We start from the raw sequence: 16,067 nt of genomic DNA, 5'->3' as shown, positions 1-16,067 counted from the left end.
TCTTTACTTAACTAATAGAGATGACTGAATTACATAAGAGACAAGGTCCTTGCAAAGGTCTGTCAAGAAGCATTAAGTTGTAAGAGGAATGTTCAGGATGTTACAAAGACCAAGCTACCAAAATTTGCTTTGAGGGCTCCCTTTGACTAAGTACCTTGAGACCAAGAAAGAAACATAAAATGTTCACTCCCCTGAGAGTGTACAATTATTCCCTTCTAGTCTCCTTTGTCTTTGCACCGACCTTGAAGGAATTCAAGGGGAGAAACCTCACCCTCAAAGTACTTTCCCCACGCCTGCAGGAAACTCTGCAGCTGCCAATGACCAGATAAAGCACAAGCAAGATGAGTTAATGTGCCTAGTAACATACTGACAGAGCAGAAACCTCAGGGCTCATAAATCACCAGTCAGCACAATTAAGCTTCTCTAGAACCGGTTTTGAGCAGACATGAAAAGGAGGCACAGGAGATTTGGAGTTAACAGGAGCCCCAGCCTGTCACTGTGCAAAAGATTACCCCTGGATTACCCCTGTATCCTAGCTCAGAGGCAGAAAGGTTTCCGCTTTAAGTAGGAAGACTTCTTCAGCTATCCTTTGTTCAAAAGGTCAAGCCAGCTCAAAGGTCAGCACATCTCAACTCCCTAGCCAACACACGCGTCCATCAGACCAACATTCCTTGTGTTTCAAGACCCTCAGAGCCCCCTCACTTTTCCTCCCTCCCTAACCAGGGCTCTCTCTCCTGTCTAGCCAAATCCCAGTCCAAAATAGACCCAGAGCCAAAGTGTGGAATTCTTTTCAAGTCCGTATTTCAGTGTGCGTCGGTTATCCCCACACCCTCTTCCAACCTTCCTAGCAAATCTCCTAGCAAATCTCCTAGCAAATCTCCTAGCAAAAAGATTTGCGAGATTTCCTAGCAAATCTCGGTGGGTCTCCTATACCTTGAAGGCTAGTTTGGCTGTTCCGAGAGTGGGGGGGGGGGGGGGGGGGGGAGAGTGGAACGTGGCATGTTCCCACATTTCTCTGTCCCACTAGAGGCTTCTACCTCTTCATTATGTTGTTGTCACCCCCCTCTCCTAACGTGACTCAAAGCAGGTGTCTCCCCAAGACTGCGGGATGTAGTAGCCACACCTCCCACACAGGTGAAGTCGCTTCTCTCCCCGACCGTATGCTTCCCCAGCAATGTCCGGCCAAAGGGGCTAGCTACATCCGGGGAGCTAGAGGGTCCTACCACTTCTTCCCAGGCTACAGCGTCCCGCCCCTCCGCAGTTCCACCTGCTGCTAGTCCCGCCCCCCAGACACTACGAAAGGCCAGCCCTCAGAGGCCATTCTCCCATTGGGCAGACAGGCCGTCTCCTACGCCACGTCTCTCTGCTCCAGCGAGAGGCCCGGGCGGTGGCCTTTGGCACCGGGGAGAAGTGAGTTGGGGGCTCTACCTGGAAGGGGTTTACGTCCACTGGGTCTGCGAAGGGATTGGTATCGAAGGACGACATGGCGGTCGGGGACTGACCGGCGAGCTCCGCGAGTGCTTCGGCCTCCGGGCACCCAGACCCAGCGGCGCTCTCCGTGCCAACCCTCCACTTCCGGGAGCGAAGCAGCCGTTCTGGCGCAGGCGCAGCACCCTCCCAGAGGGGCGTGGTCCTGACGTCACAGAGGTCCGCCCCGCCCTCCTGCCGAGCCCACTACAGAGCGGCGGGTGGGCATTCCGTTTCCAGGCGCTCCTTTCGTATACCTGTGCCTCAAGGGTCGGGGTGGCTCAGAGGCACGAGAGAGCGGAAGGCGGGGCCGGAACCCTTCCCAGCAGCCTGTTCTCAGCAGCCTCTCGGTCTGATTGCTTCCAAATTTGTCTTGGAAAATTCCCAAGTAAACTCTGTTAAGTGGAGCCGGAAACTTAACCCCTTCATTTCCCTGGAGGGCAAGTTTGGGAAGTCCAACTGGTCCAGACAGGAGAACGAGCCTATTTTGGCCAGAGTGGGGAACGGAATTTCTGACCTGAGAGGACTTAGTCGAGCTAGGAGAGGACTTGGGGTAGGACCCAGCAGGGCAGAGGGGATTTTTTTCGGAAGAACCAACCATGCAGCTATCCCACATAATGGGGTTTTGGGGTGAGGGGGGGTTCAGAGCTGACGGCCAAGAAAGAATTTGGTGCAAAAGGTGATTTTATTAAAACACCAGACAAGGCCCGTGGGCAGAAAGAGCTGCACTGTGGTTGTGATGGGTAACTGATTATATACCCTCAGGTTTGGAGGGGGTTAGGGATAAAGTCTCTAAGGTATTTTGGAAGCAAGGCTTCTATGATCTTGAGGCCTAGCTGCTGTTAGGAAAACGCCATTTATTACTGTTGAGTAAACCTCAGTCATGAGACCCTTCAGATGTGTATCACGGGGCCATAAGCTTGGAATATGGTTGCCAGCATATATCTTGGGGGAGTTGAGAAAGGAAGTTTCCAAAGGAATTTTTAGCAGTAGACTTACAGGATCAGGGAGGGGGGTGGGGGTGGTCAGGATAATGTTAAGCCAAGATTCCCTTTTGCCCCTAGCAAAGTGTCATCATCAAGGCAGCTGAGTTCCTAGAGGGAGGTCACTCTGCTGGTTTCAAGGACTTGTCAATGGGCTGTATACAGGGAATTTAATCTTTCATTTGCCTTAGTTTCCCACATCACCATGGCAAGTACTTAAACCCCTTTCCTTTATTCTTGGATAGCCAAGAGTGTCCAAGGAATAGCACACAAATTCCACCTGGGGATGGGGGCTGCTATTAGCCTGTACTTTGCTCTCAGCTTGCCTTAATCTCTCTCATCACCACACACATGCTGAGTCCTGACTCTTTTTAGGTCTTGCCCCCTGCTGTCAAGTTTTATCGTTTTAGAGATGAGGATCCCTGAGCCCAGAGACAGGTTTAGGACCTGCTCTGGGATTTGACTCAGGGCATCGAGCATGTGTTAGTGAGTGAGGAATTTCAGCAATAGAGCCATCAGCCATGGGGGAGATGGCCGATTCACTTCTCACTACCCTTATTTCTTCACACTTTCTGCTTTGTTCATCTTTGCTGCCACCAAATCCAGCCACTGTCATTCCTTCCCCTGGACTGGTACAGGGCTGCTAATTGGTCTACTGTTGTTCATGTTGTTACCCGAGATCTCTTTAAAGAGGACAAAATAGGGGCACCTGGGTGGCTCCATCAGTTAAGTGTTGGACTTCAGCTCAGGTCATGATCTTGAAGTTCGTGAGTTTGAGCCCTGCATCGGGCTCTGCTGACAGCACAGAGCCTGGAACCTGCTTTGAATTCTGTGTCTTCCTCTTTCCCTGCTCCTTCCCCTACTCATGCTCTGTCTCTTTATTATAAATAAATAAATAAACAAACAAAATATTATTATACAAATATTCCTCTAAAACAATATCATATTATTATAAGCGTTTCTGCTTAAAGTCATTCACTTATTTTCCATAAAGGCCCAAGTTCTTGGTGTGGCCTCTAGGTCCTATAGGATCTGCCCCCAACTATTATTCCCACTCCTTCCTGTGCCCACCCTCATGCATTCGGGCCTTTCTAGTGGCTTTTCAGTTTCTCAAACATTCCTTGTTTCCTCCTGCCTGCGGGCCTTTGCCCATGATGTTCCCTTTTCCTGGTATGCTCTTTAGTCCATGCCTTCATCATCCTTGGCTAGTTAACCCCAATTTATCCTTTTACCCAAGTTCAGAAGCCTCTTCTTCAGGAGTTGCCTCTCTACTCAATAGGTTAGATCAGCTCCTTCCCCCACAACAAATGCTTATATTACCCTATAGTTTTGTTTCACAATACGTATTGCAGATTATAAGTATACACTTGTATAGGTGGTTATTTGTTTATTTCTCTCCCTCCCACTAGACTGTAAGCTCCAGAAGGGCAGGAGTAGGGTCTGTTCTGCTCACTGTTGGTTTTCTGGCACTAGCAGTGTACTGATCACATGATAGGCATTTAGTAAATATTTATTCTTACCATCATTCACTTTTCTTACCTTCCTCTTTCCTGTCTAAATTCCAACGATCCTTTATGGCCCTGTTCAACTTTTCTCCAGGGAAATTTCCTCAAGCAAGAAAAAGCAAGAGAGTCCACGTTTGTGTGCCCTTAGAAATTATCTACCTCTAACCCCCCACGACCACTCCTCTGAGAGCAGTGTAGAGAAACACTCTTGGGTTTCTCCTTTGATATTCACACAAAACACTTCTGTAACCAAACGTGGGTTTCCTTTTCCTCACATTAACCAATTTTCTGGCACTAGCTCAGTAGCATTCATTTCAGCTCGGACACTGTCTACCTGAAGTTAACATCAGAACCCACAGGTTAAGTAAGAGCTCATTCCACAAGATTGTCCTCACTTCAGATGCCAATACCAAGCCCCAAGTTGTCACCTGTACTTCTATAAACTAGGGTTCCCATGACCCCCTCTTTAGGTTCGATAATTGGCTAGACTGGCTTCCAGATCTCAGGGAACATTTACTGGTTTGTTGTATGATAAAGGATATACAGATGAGCAACCAGTTGAAGAGATACACAGGACCTCCTCCCTGTGGAGTTGGGCATGCCACCCTTCTGGCATATGGATGTGATCACCCACCCGGAAGCTCTCCAAGCCCTTTAGTTCAGGGATTTTTTTTTTTTAATGGAGGCTTCATCATGTAGGCATGATTGATTGTTAATTTAATCTCTCCCCTCTCCCTCCCCAGGGGACAGAGGATGGGAGAGGCAGGGCTGAAGTTCCCAAGCTTCTACTCATGGCTTGGCCTTCCATCCTGAAAGCTATCCAGGAGCCCACTAAGAGGTGCCTCCTTAGGACCAAAGTTGCTGTGGTCACCCAGGAAATTCCAAAGGATTTAGGAGCTCCGTGTCAGGAACTGGGGTCAAAGGCCAAATATTGAAACAAAAGATGTCTCACACTTTGATTGCTTAGGACATTACAAAGGTTTTAGGGGCTCTGGCCAGGAACTCATTTTACCACAACATCGTAGGCAGCATAGAGATCTTTGCTGTCTGCAGCCTGAAAGAACAGGCCACAGAACATGAAGCAAGCCTGCTTCCTCCTTGTCTGCTCAGCCTAGTACAATGCTGGGCTGACGAAGAAAGAATGGAACTTGGTATACCAATGTGGAGCTTGCCTACCCATCTGTCTCTAAAGACCTCTGGGATCTATCCACTTCTCTGTGAAAGAGACATCATGCAACTATTTACTCATTCACTTATTCAACAGGGGAAGAGGTATAGCATATTGGAACTCTGTACTCTTAGAGCAGTTACTTCACTTCTCCAAGACCTATCTTTGTCATCTCTAAAATGGGGCTAAGGGCACTACCTATCTCATAGGCTATGTTGACAATGAAATGAGACAATTTTCAAAAAGGGCTTAGCACAGTATTTAGTACATAGCAAAATAAATGTCAGCTGCTGTTATAGCTTGAGCTATAGCTGGGTACTGGCATAAATATGAAGCTGAATTACATATAAGGTCTAGTAGGGAAAAGAGAAAAGAAAGCAGATCATCACTAGATAATAAAGCGTGATCAGTTCTACTAGAGAGACAAGCAAGAGGTAAGGATGAAAGGTTCTAGGGTCTCCAAACATACCAGTCTCCCTTGCAGATAGATTTTTCTGTGTGTAAGGAAGGTAAGAGTGGAGTGGGGTGGGGCTCTATCTGTCCCAAAGATCTAAGTTCTTTCTTCCCTGTGTAGAGATACTATGAAGGAGTGACTCTGGCTTCAGTGGTGGTGGTAGTGGGGGAGGTGCTCCAGAACACTGCCCACCCCACCTCCGTGCCTAAACTAATCCTTCATTCTTACATTGGAAGGCTCATAAAGCTGGAGGCGCTGGAACGAGGTAAAGGAAAGGTATTCAAAGGTAGGAGGTATGTGAGATGTGCTGTTTGTAGGATTCTTGTGTTTTCCATTTTATTATTCCTCAGTATATGGTGAAGCTTCTTTTGAAATGCAGGCTGATTTATCTGAGCCAGGGGACCCCAGGAGAGGTCAATGTCCACAGCTGGGCAGGGAAAAGAGCACCCCCTTTTCCCCCTGGGCATGTGAGGTACAAGCTGTGGGAATTAGTGGTGGGGTGGGGAAGCAGAGTCAGGACTGTAGCCCTCATTCCAGGTGCCCCAGCTGGTGGCCCTCCTCCTGGGCTGCTGAGTGAGGTCCGGATGTCAGAACCTTTTTCCAGAGGATTTATTTAAAAATTTTTTTTTAATATTCATTTATTTTTGAGACAGAGAGAGACAGCATGAGCAGAGGAGGGGTAGAGAGAGACAGGGAGACACAGAATCCAAAGCAGGCTCCAGGCTCTCAGCTGTCAGCACAGAGCCCAACACGGGGCTCGAACTCATGAGCTGTGAGATCGTGACCTGAACCAATGTTGGACGCTTAACCGACTGGGCCACCCAGGTGCCCCTCCAGAGGATGTATTTAAAAAAAAATGTTTAATGTTTATTTTTGAGAGAGAGACAGAGAGTGAGTGAGGGAGAGTCAGAGAGAGAAGGAGACACAGTATGCGAAGGAGAGTCAGAGAGAGAAGGAGACACACCATGAGCAGAGGAGGGGTAGAAAGAGACAGGGAGACACAGAATCCAAAGCAGGCTCCAGGCTCTCAGCTGTCAGCACAGAGCCTGACACGGGTCTGGAACTCATGAACCGTGAGATCATGACCTGAGCCGAAGTTGGACGCTTAACTGACTGAGTCACCCAGGTGCCCCATGATTACTCCACAAACAAGGCCCAGCCCAGCCTTCACCATGCCGAGCTCCTGGTGATTCTCCCTGACTTCCGTCTGTTTGACATGTGAGCAGCTCAGCCTGGAGCAGGGGCTGGGGTTTTGTGTCCTGCAGTACTTAAGGCAGGAAGGATCAAAGGAGCATGGAGCGCTGACTGTCTTCCTGCATCCCACATCATCTCATCTCACCTTCCAACATACCTGTTAGGCTGGCATTATTATCTCCCTTTTATAGAGGAAGAAACAAGCTCAGGTTAAGGGCCTTGCATGTGACATTTGACATCATCAAGCATCACTGAGTTCCTTCTTAGATCACAGCAATTCTTTGCTACTGACAGCTACTCAGTAAAACCTGAGGTTCTCACAATAGCCTGCAAAGTTCTGTGCACTGCCTTTCCTCTCTGACCACCTCACGTGTACCACCCCCCCACACACACACACACATATACACACACGCTCACTGCTCCAGCCACATTGGCTTCTCTGCTATTTATTCCAAAATATAACAGACACATTCCCATGTTCCCACCATAGTCTTTGCTCAAGCAGTTTCTTCTGTCAGAATATTCCTCCTCACCTCCAAGTCTGTGCTCAAACCTCCTCTCCTCAATAAGACTTCCCTAGATATTTTAAATTCTGCAAAGTGCTTCCTACTCCCACCCCCACTTTTTGTAGCACTTATCTCTCAACCTCCTATATGACTTGCTTATTTATTATACCTATTTGCCCTTTCTCCCTTCACCAGAATGTAAGCTCCACAAAGGGAAAGGGATCCTTATCGTGTTCTTGGATCATCACCAACCCTTAGAACAGCCCGCGATATTTTGCCGGTTCTCAGTAAGTCTGTGTCCTGTGAAGGACCGAATGAATGAATACTGAGACCCAAGATTGCGGGCGGTAAGCCTCTGGGCTGCTGATCGCTGGAGGCTGTGAGAGGCATTCAGAGTGCTCCCAGTGGCCACCCCCGGCAAACGGCCCTCCAAGGAGGCACTCGAGGAACTACATTTCCCAGGAAGCTCTGGGTCAGGGGCGTTGCGGGTGCTGCCGGGAAGTGCATACGTGCCAGAAGCCAGGTCCGGTACCGTGAGGATGGCAGTTCAGCAAGGTGGGCTGTCGGCTGTGTTGCTGAGGACACTGTGGGAGGGTCGCGTCGCGGGGAACCTTCCCGACCTGAAATGCCAGGTGGGACCCAGGCTTGCGGCTCCGCGGAAAGATGGATGGGCTCTGGGCAGAGGAGGGGGCACCTGCGATGGGGATTGAGCCATTTCAGCGCTCGAAGGAGGGTCTGGCGGGGAGGGGCCGCGCATGGGTCACTTCGAGACGGGGTGCTGTCCAATAGGTTCCTCCCGCTTCCCCCTCGTCACCTCAGCGCATCTACCTTGACTCATGTCCGCGGAAAAGCCTTACTGCCCGCTTTACAGATGGGAACATCGAGGCCTGCGGAGAAGGGTCTCAACTAACGACCTACAAACCCCTTATATGACTGTCCCCCAGACAAAACCCTCAGCTCGTGTCTAGTTTCCCCAAGACAGTAGGGTCAGGCCTCAGGAGTGGGGTGGAAGCTGACCCACTCTCTATGCCCCCAGTATTCCCCCTTTCCGGTGTGGTGCAGCAGTATGCCTGGGGGAAGACAGGTTCTAACAGTGAAGTGGCTCGGCTGCTGGCCAGCAGTGACCCGCTGGCCCAGATCTCAGAGGACAAGCCATATGCAGAGGTGAGACCTGGGTTGTGTTTGACTTTACCAGCAGGTGAGACCAAGGGGTTCCTTCACTCAGAGGGCCTGGGGCAAATCATTTAGGTCAGCTGGGAGAGGGAGGCAGCAAAGAGGGAGGGAAGCCCTCTTGGCTCTTCAGATCTGGGCAGGCAATGAATCCAGATGGTAGCACCAAAAGAAGAGAGGTTTTGTCATATTTGGCTGGGATTTCTGGTATCTTCCTTCCCCCAAGAACTACCAGCACTTACTGAATTTTAATTCAGCCCTCTTTGACAATTAAAACTTTGACTTTTACATCTTAATAACCTAAAATATGTATTTTTCCTGCCCATTTAGGTGAGATAAAGCCAAAATATAAGGCCAAAGGCCTCTACTTCTGAGATTGGAATAAATGAATGTTAACCCTTCTCAGAGGCATTTGAGAGCTTTTTAGTGACCTTGACAGTGCAGGTGTCATTCTCCTGATCGGACAGATGAGAAAATTGAGACCAAGAGATCAGAAATAACCAACCCAGGCTTCCACAGCCGGTTGGAGGCAGAGCCTGAATTGGGTCTCCTGACTCCTGGTATGCTGGGGTCTGCTGCCTTCCTGTATGTCTATGATGGCATGAGCATTTATGCCCAGGCCTGGGAGGCCTGTCTCGGGATTCAGGTTGGTGGTGTCCGGTTTTTCCTTTTTCCCTCCCAAGTTTTATGTTTTTCCAGTTGTGGATGGGGTGCCATCCCCGAGGAGATGCCAAGATCCTTGACAATTGCATCTCACAGAAGACCCTAGGCCAGTGGATCGCTGAGAACCAGGACTGCTTGGGCTCAAAGGTCAAGGACACCTTTAATGGCAAGCTGCCCTTCCTCTTCAAAGTGCTCTCGGTTGAAACTGCCCTGTCCATCCAGGCACACCCTAACAAGGTACAGGATTAGAGTGGAGTGCAGAGGTCGGGGTACAGAAGAACTCAGGTCAAGGCCCTCCCACTACTTTTACTGCTGCTTTTACCCCACCCACGTGCCACACTCCAGCCCAAAGCTAAATTCAGGCTTGACGACTCCCAATTTAGCTCTGGAAGGCCAGATGCTGGTGACACATGCTGGCAGCTAAGTCTAAGTGGACAGCTGACCAGCCTGTGCCCAGGGAGTTTCTCCATGCTCTTTCCTGGGTTCCCCTCATCCAGCCCAGGACTACTCTATCTGCTGTTTTCCCACCTGGCTCTCTCAGAAAGTTTGCCTTCCAGGGCAAGGCAGGCACCCTAACTATTGCCCCAACTCCTAGGCATTTGTGTGTCCAAATTTCTCATTTCTAGATGGGCAGAGTAAGACCCAGAGAAGACAGGGATTTAACCAAACTTGCACAGCTTGTTAGTGTCTGAGCTTGACTTGGTGTTGGGGTTTCCTGATTTGCAGTCCAGGCCCTGAGTTTCTGCATTATGCCCTGACTGGGCTCATTGCCAAAAGTATGAAGCCACTGCTTTCTGGTGACCAGGGCGGGTAGAGAGCAAGGGCTGGGTGGGACTGGTGTCCTGCTAGGTATGATGACTGCACCTTGACCATCCTCCTCTTCCCTTTGCCATCCCACAGGAGCTGGCAGAGAAATTGCACCTCCAGGCTCCACAGCACTACCCCGATGCCAACCATAAGCCAGAGATAGCCATTGCCCTCACCTCCTTCCAAGGTTTATGTGGCTTCCGGCCAGTTGAGGAAATTGTGACATTTCTGACAAGTAAGACTGGGCAAAACAGAACATGCATATTGGGCCTACAGTGCATAGGCAACCCAGGGCAGAGCTGGAATAGTGGCAGAGAACAGAGACTAAGTGTCACAGTAATTGAGGGCCTGCTTAGCCCTATGAATTTTTTTTTTTTAATTTTTTTTAATGTTTACTTATTTTGAAGGAGAGAGAGCCTGAGCAGGGGAGGGGCAGAGAGGAGACACAGAATCTGAAGCGGGCTCCAGGCTCTGAGCTGTCAGCACAGAGCCTGATGTGGGGCTCGAACCTACGAGCCGTGAGATCATGACCTGAGCCAAAGTCGGATGCTTAACCTACTGAGCCACTCAGGCGCCCCTGGCCCTATGAATTCTTAAAGCCACTGGGGTGGACCTGTGAGACCAGGCTCAGGTATGGTTGGTAGGGCTGGTTGCAAGCAGTTGGTTTTCACCTCAAAGTTTGCTTAGCATTGCCTGGCTCCTTGGTTAGGGATGGGATAGGGAGGCCTCTTCCGACTTCCCACTCGTGCGGGTTCCACCTTGCCATTCCTGATACGGGCCCTGGCATGGCCTTCCTGCAGAGGTGCCCGAGTTCCAGTTTCTTATTGGAGATAATGCAGCAACACAGCTGAAGCAGAGCCTGAGCAGTGACTCCCAGTGTGTGGCCTCTGCTCTGCAGAGCTGTTTCTCCCACCTGATGAAGAGCGAGAAGAAGGTGGTGATAGAGCAGCTCAACCTGTTGGTGAAGCGGATCTCCCAGCAAGGTGGGTGTTGTAGGCGGTGCGGTGCCCCCGGCCTGCACTGCCCCAGCATGGGCACCAGGCACTGAGGAGGACAGGGTTCTCAACCTCTCTGCTCAAAGTGCATCACCAAAATGGGCCTTAGATGACTTCGATGGTCTGTTAGTAACTGAGCGTTTCTTTCCTAGTCTTTGTTTCTCTAGACGGCTGGAGACAGAGTGGCCTGGAGGACTTTTAGGAGGTCTTCCACCTAGGCATTCTGAGATTTCCCCAGCCTTACAGTTGTTCTCCATGGATGGATTTATACTTTGGGCCTAGAAAGTAGGAAGGGTACATGGGGATGCTCATCCTCCTCTTCTCCAAAGGCCTGAAGCCCAGAGCTTTCAATCAGATCTTTTTTTAATTACATATATAGATATAGATAGATAGATAGATAGATAGATAGATAGAGATATATTTCCTTAAATAGCTGCTCTGTGCCCAACCTTGTGCTAACTAAGGAGGGTTCAGGAAATGACTGATGGGCGTGGCTGTCACATTTGGGTCTGGAGGTTAGTACAAGCAGTATAAAACAAGGCAGAGTGGATTCCAGCTCTGAGCTTATGTGACACACATGATGAGGCCCCAGCCCCTTCTCCAGGCGACCCCAGAGCTCTTCTGGCTCTCTACACATTTCTCCTGTCACCTCTGAGCCATAGGGAGCTCTTTTACCCAAACATACTGTTTTCTTTGGATTCTTTTGCTTTTGGTGTTTCTGCTTGCATGCCTCCCCTTTATACCTATTTGCCCGTTCTCCCTTCGCCAGAATGTAAACTCTACAAAGGGAAAGGGATCCTTATCTTGTTCTTGGATCATCACCAGCCCTTAGAACAGCCCGCGATATTTTGCCGGTTCTCAGTAAATCTGTGTCCTGTGAAGGACCGAATGAATGAATACTGAGACCCAAGATTGTGGGCGGTAAGCCTCTGGGCTGCTGATCGCTGGAGGGTGTGAGACGCATTCAGAGTGCTCCAAGTGGCACTCACGGCAGAATGGGATACTCTTGCTGGGAGCTCCCAGGACACCCTGTTCATATGTGAGGTGTAGCACCTATGAGTCTATATCACCACATGCATCACCTGGGTTTTCTCCAGGCCAGGAATCTGTCTCCTTGAGACTGTGTTCCCAGTGCTTAGCACAGAACAGACATTCAGCATGTCTGTGTATGAAGGCTCAGAACCACCCTCCAATCCAGAGCAGCCAGTTCCTTCACTGTGACACTGACACATTCAGCTTTTACTTACTCATGCCCTCCCCACTTCTCTGCACACTCAAGAAATCTCAGCTCACCACCCTCCCCTGCCCCAATTTCCAAGACTTCCCTCACTAATCTAGCCCAGGCTGAGGTCTCCCTCCCCTGGTCAGTCTCCAGGACACAGTTTTGGCCCTGGGCTCATTCTGCCTCTTGCTCTCTGGGGTAATCAACCATCTTGGTTTGTCTGGGACTTTTTCTGAGACATGTTATGTTCAGTGCTGTGAAATAGAAAGGCCTGGGCCAACTGGGGCAGTTGGTCACTCCACATGGAACTCTTGGGTTATCCCTTAAATAGATTGAGATTCTACAGCAGTGGTTCTCAATTAGGGGACACTGGCAACTGTCTGGAGCATTTTTTGTTTCAAAACATGGATTGGGGTGCTAGTGCTATCTTGGTTGTAGAGGCCAAGGATGCTGCTAAGCATACTGCAATGCACAGGACAGCCTCCACAACAAAGGATTATCTGGCCCCAAACCTTAGCTCTTCCAGTGTAATGCTGAGCATATAGACGGTCCGAACAAGGGAAAATGGCACCTCTGTGGGCTGGAAGATCAAGGAAGGCCAGCCCACAAAGGGTGGGGATGTGGCTAGACAGACACACCCACCAGTTTCTAGATTTCTGAGGGTAGGGACTTCCCCAGGACTTGGTGGCCGCGGTGGGGCTGTAAACGCCACTGGGGGTTCCTAAATGGCCTTGGGGCACTCTGTGACCCTCAGTGGCTGCTGGAAACAACATGGAGGACATCAATGGGGAGCTCTTGCTGCAGCTGCATCAGCAGTATCCAGGTGATATTGGATGCTTTGCCATCTACTTCCTGAACCTGCTTACCCTGAAGCCAGGAGAGGCCATGTTTCTGGAGGCCAATGTGCCCCATGCCTACCTGAAAGGAGGTGAGTCACATTTTTTTTTTAAGATTTTTTTAAAAAATAATCTCTACACCCAATGTGGGGCTCAAACTCACAACCCTAAGGCCAAAGTTGCCTGTTCCACCAACTGAGCCAGTCAGGCACCCCTAGATGAGCAACATTTTAGCAGTGAGTCTACCAAGCCTACCAAGCCTTGCTTCCTCATTTAGATAAAAGGGGGAGGGGGTGGTCAAGGAGAGACCTTTAAGGTCCCATCCAGCTCTGACCTCCCAGGGTTCCTGGGGTGGGCAGGGAAGTAACCAGTAGGGATGGAGAATGACAGCTTTGTGTTATATACTGCTTGACTCTTCACACCCTTTGAGGTCCCAGTACTCTCACGCTGAGTCTTATATGCACGTGTGGTTAACAATTTGAACCCAGGCTATATTGGATAAGGCTGCTGTTCTCTCCCCTACGTTATGCTACCTTTACATGTGTCTTTACCCAGAGATTTTTATGCGAAAATACATTCTCACAGAAAGGTGTCACATTTTGACTCTTGGCTATTTGTCCACTCATGGACAGGATTCTGTGGTAGAATAGTCTGGGGAGGGTTGGGGCTCCCCCAGGGGCTAATGTGACTGACAATATGCAGGTGACCTACCACCTGTATTTAGTATCTCATATCTTAGCCCATTCTCCCAGATTATACATTTCACACGTTTTACCCAACGTTAGGAGGCCCGGCCCTGGAGAGTCTAAATTCAAGGCATCCTTCATCAGGTTAGTGCATGACAACTGTCTGTCCCTAGACTGCGTGGAGTGCATGGCGTGTTCAGACAATACTGTTCGTGCTGGCCTGACACCCAAGTTCATCGATGTGCCAACTCTGTGTGAAATGCTCAACTATACCCCCAGCAAGGACAGGCTCTTTCTTCCAACACAGAGTCAAGAAGACCCCTACCTCTCTATCTATAACCCCCCTGTGCCAGACTTCACTGTCATGAAGATGGAGGTGAGTGGGGAGGGTGGGGATGGTGGCAGCTATGATGGGTGTCTTTGTGTGGCATGAAAAAGCCTGGCAAGGGGCACCTGGGTGGCTCAGTCAGTTGAGCATTGGACTTCAGCTCAGGTGGTGATCTCATGGTTCATGCCCCACATCAGGCTTTGTGCACAGTGTGGAGCCTGCTTTGGATTCTGTCTCTCTCTGCCACCCACCCCTGCTCATGCTCTCTCTCTAAAATAAACATTAAAAAAAAAAAAAAAAAAGAAAAACCCTGGCAAGGTCCACAATGTGGCATGTACCTGGGGCTGGTTTTCCTTTCTGTTAAGCTCACTTGGTGGGGGGTACGGGAGGCATAGCCACAGGACCTACCCACTCTTCTTTGTACCAGAGACCGGATGTGGGCCTCCATGCTGACAAGAGCCTGAGCATTGGGGAAGATAACTGAGCACTCCTCTCACTGTCTTTGGGGTTGTCCTGGGCCCACTGTGAGCCGATAGGAACAGAAAGTGAAGCGCATCATCCTGCTGTTTGTTTTGCCCAGGTCCCTGGCTCCATCACTGAATACAAGGTCTTGGCAGTGGACTCGGCCAGCATCCTCCTGATAGTACAGGGAAGAGTGACAGCCAGCACTCCCACAGCCCAGACACCAATCCCCCTGCAGCGTGGTGGGGTGCTCTTCATTGGGGCCAATGAGAGCGTCTCACTGAAGCTCACTGTGCCCGATGACCTGCTGATGTTCCGAGCCTGCTGCCTGCTGTAGAGACCACAGCCTGTCTGGCTCTCCTCTGACAGTTACCCTAAATCCTAGCCAGCCTCTCAGGCCCAGCTCAAACCCTTCCCTGTTCTGGACTTGGGTGTGCGCTGGAAGAGCTGGGGTAGAGTAGCAAGCTTGAAGGTAGTGCCTCCTGAGCAAGCCTAGGACAAACCATCATCTTTCTCTTGGGAGAAGGACCCCGATGAGAACTAAGAGCAGACACTCCCCTTGTATTCTCACCATACCTCAGCCAGGCTGTCCTCAAGGCAGAAGGCAGCAGCTGTTCCAGCCTATGGCATTAAGCAGGCTGCTAAAATCTAGTACTATTTCAGCATCACTCACAGCAAAAGGATAGGCCATTTCTAAGAACAGGGTTCTGGCCCTGGGACTGCCCATTCCCTCAAATGCAAAGGAGGGAAAAGAGTAGGCCTATGGACTCATTACTCATTGCCACTCTCTGACTCTGTCAAAGCAATTAAAGATCACTGTGTTGAGGCTGATGTAGAGCAGTCAACCTTTAGTGTTCCAGGATATCCTTTCTGGATGTCCAGTTTTTGCTTTAATTTCTGCTTCTAAGAGCTCCCTGTGGAGGGCAGGCTGGACTTCAGGGCCCTTTTATAGGAAGGGCAGCCGGCTTCAGCCTTAGATGCAGAGCTTGCAGGCAGGCCTTGAGTCCTACATATGGGGAAGGTGGATCTAAAGACAGGTACTGTCAGTGTAAGATTCTCCTCTCCAATGTTTCAGTTGGCCTTAGGGCCAGGATCAGCATGTTAAGGCCAGCAGACTGGACCTGGCCACACTTGTCATTTACATACCATCCAGCTGCTTTCAGGCTACAGTGGCAAAATTTAGTAAATGCACCAGACTGTAGGGCCTGCAACACCAAACATACGGACCAACCCTTCCGAGTTTGTCAGCCACTTCTCTAGAGCACATTCAGTCACTGTATACACAGGGATTTGGGGTCAGGGCAATCCAGTTTGTGTTGCGAAGAGAAACCTAGCTACTTTTTCTAAACTGGCAGGAAATATGTAGGGCGTCTGCTCTTCCCGTGCCTACCCTCTAGTCTGCAAGAGGTGGCACAGCTGTCTGTTCTGCCACTGAAGTACCTGACTGCAGTCCGAGATCCTGTCACCTCAGACTTAGCAGAGAGCCAGGCTGTTGGCTCCTTCCTGTGGGGTAAGGGTTTAGACTGGCAGAAAAGGATCTTCTTGGGCTACTGCCCACACTAGACCTCCTATACAGTGGAAATCTAGGAAACTACCTTCAAAAAAGTTCTGGCCAATCTGT

General features: G+C 49.9%; 2 protein-coding genes across 6 annotated transcripts in view; one reads left to right on the top strand and one right to left on the bottom strand.

Annotated features, from left to right (window-relative positions):
• SCAMP2 (secretory carrier membrane protein 2) overlaps positions 1 to 1,722 on the bottom strand; it is a 24,094-nt gene extending 22,372 nt beyond the window's left edge. The window contains 1 exon segment of the mRNA XM_042988381.1: positions 1,429 to 1,722. Within this exon segment, the coding sequence (XP_042844315.1) occupies positions 1,429 to 1,485 (57 nt within the window). The 5' untranslated portion in view covers positions 1,486 to 1,722.
• Positions 1,326 to 16,067, top strand: MPI (mannose phosphate isomerase). Of its 5 annotated transcripts, XM_042988378.1 has the most exons (10): positions 4,699 to 5,227; positions 5,698 to 5,870; positions 7,473 to 7,832; positions 8,314 to 8,441; positions 9,147 to 9,347; positions 10,011 to 10,152; positions 10,718 to 10,900; positions 12,889 to 13,062; positions 13,830 to 14,032; positions 14,565 to 16,067. In XM_042988378.1, the coding sequence occupies exons 3-10, from the start codon at positions 7,817 to 7,819 to the stop codon at positions 14,781 to 14,783; spliced, it is 1,266 nt and encodes a 421-aa protein (XP_042844312.1). In that variant the 5' UTR covers positions 4,699 to 5,227; positions 5,698 to 5,870; positions 7,473 to 7,816; the 3' UTR covers positions 14,784 to 16,067. The 5 variants fall into 5 exon arrangements, with proteins under 5 accessions (XP_015394160.1, XP_042844312.1, XP_042844311.1 ...); XM_042988377.1 differs by having other exon boundaries at positions 4,699 to 5,842; XM_015538674.2 differs by lacking the exons at positions 4,699 to 5,227; positions 5,698 to 5,870; positions 7,473 to 7,832 and adding an exon at positions 1,326 to 1,410.

The sequence above is a fragment of the Panthera tigris genome, chromosome B3 (assembly GCF_018350195.1).
Source record: "Panthera tigris isolate Pti1 chromosome B3, P.tigris_Pti1_mat1.1, whole genome shotgun sequence".
NCBI classification, from domain to species: Eukaryota; Metazoa; Chordata; class Mammalia; order Carnivora; family Felidae; genus Panthera; species Panthera tigris.
Note: the sequence above shows the minus strand (reverse complement) of the source record. Positions and strands in the feature narration are given on the sequence as shown.

Bases quoted from the DNA above. Each gene is read 5' to 3' on its own strand.
- MPI (XM_042988378.1), top strand. The intron at 8,442-9,146 runs GTGAGACCTGGG...ATGTTTTTCCAG, and splicing joins AGGACAAGCCATATGCAGAG to TTGTGGATGGGGTGCCATCC. The intron at 10,153-10,717 runs GTAAGACTGGGC...GCCTTCCTGCAG, and splicing joins AATTGTGACATTTCTGACAA to AGGTGCCCGAGTTCCAGTTT.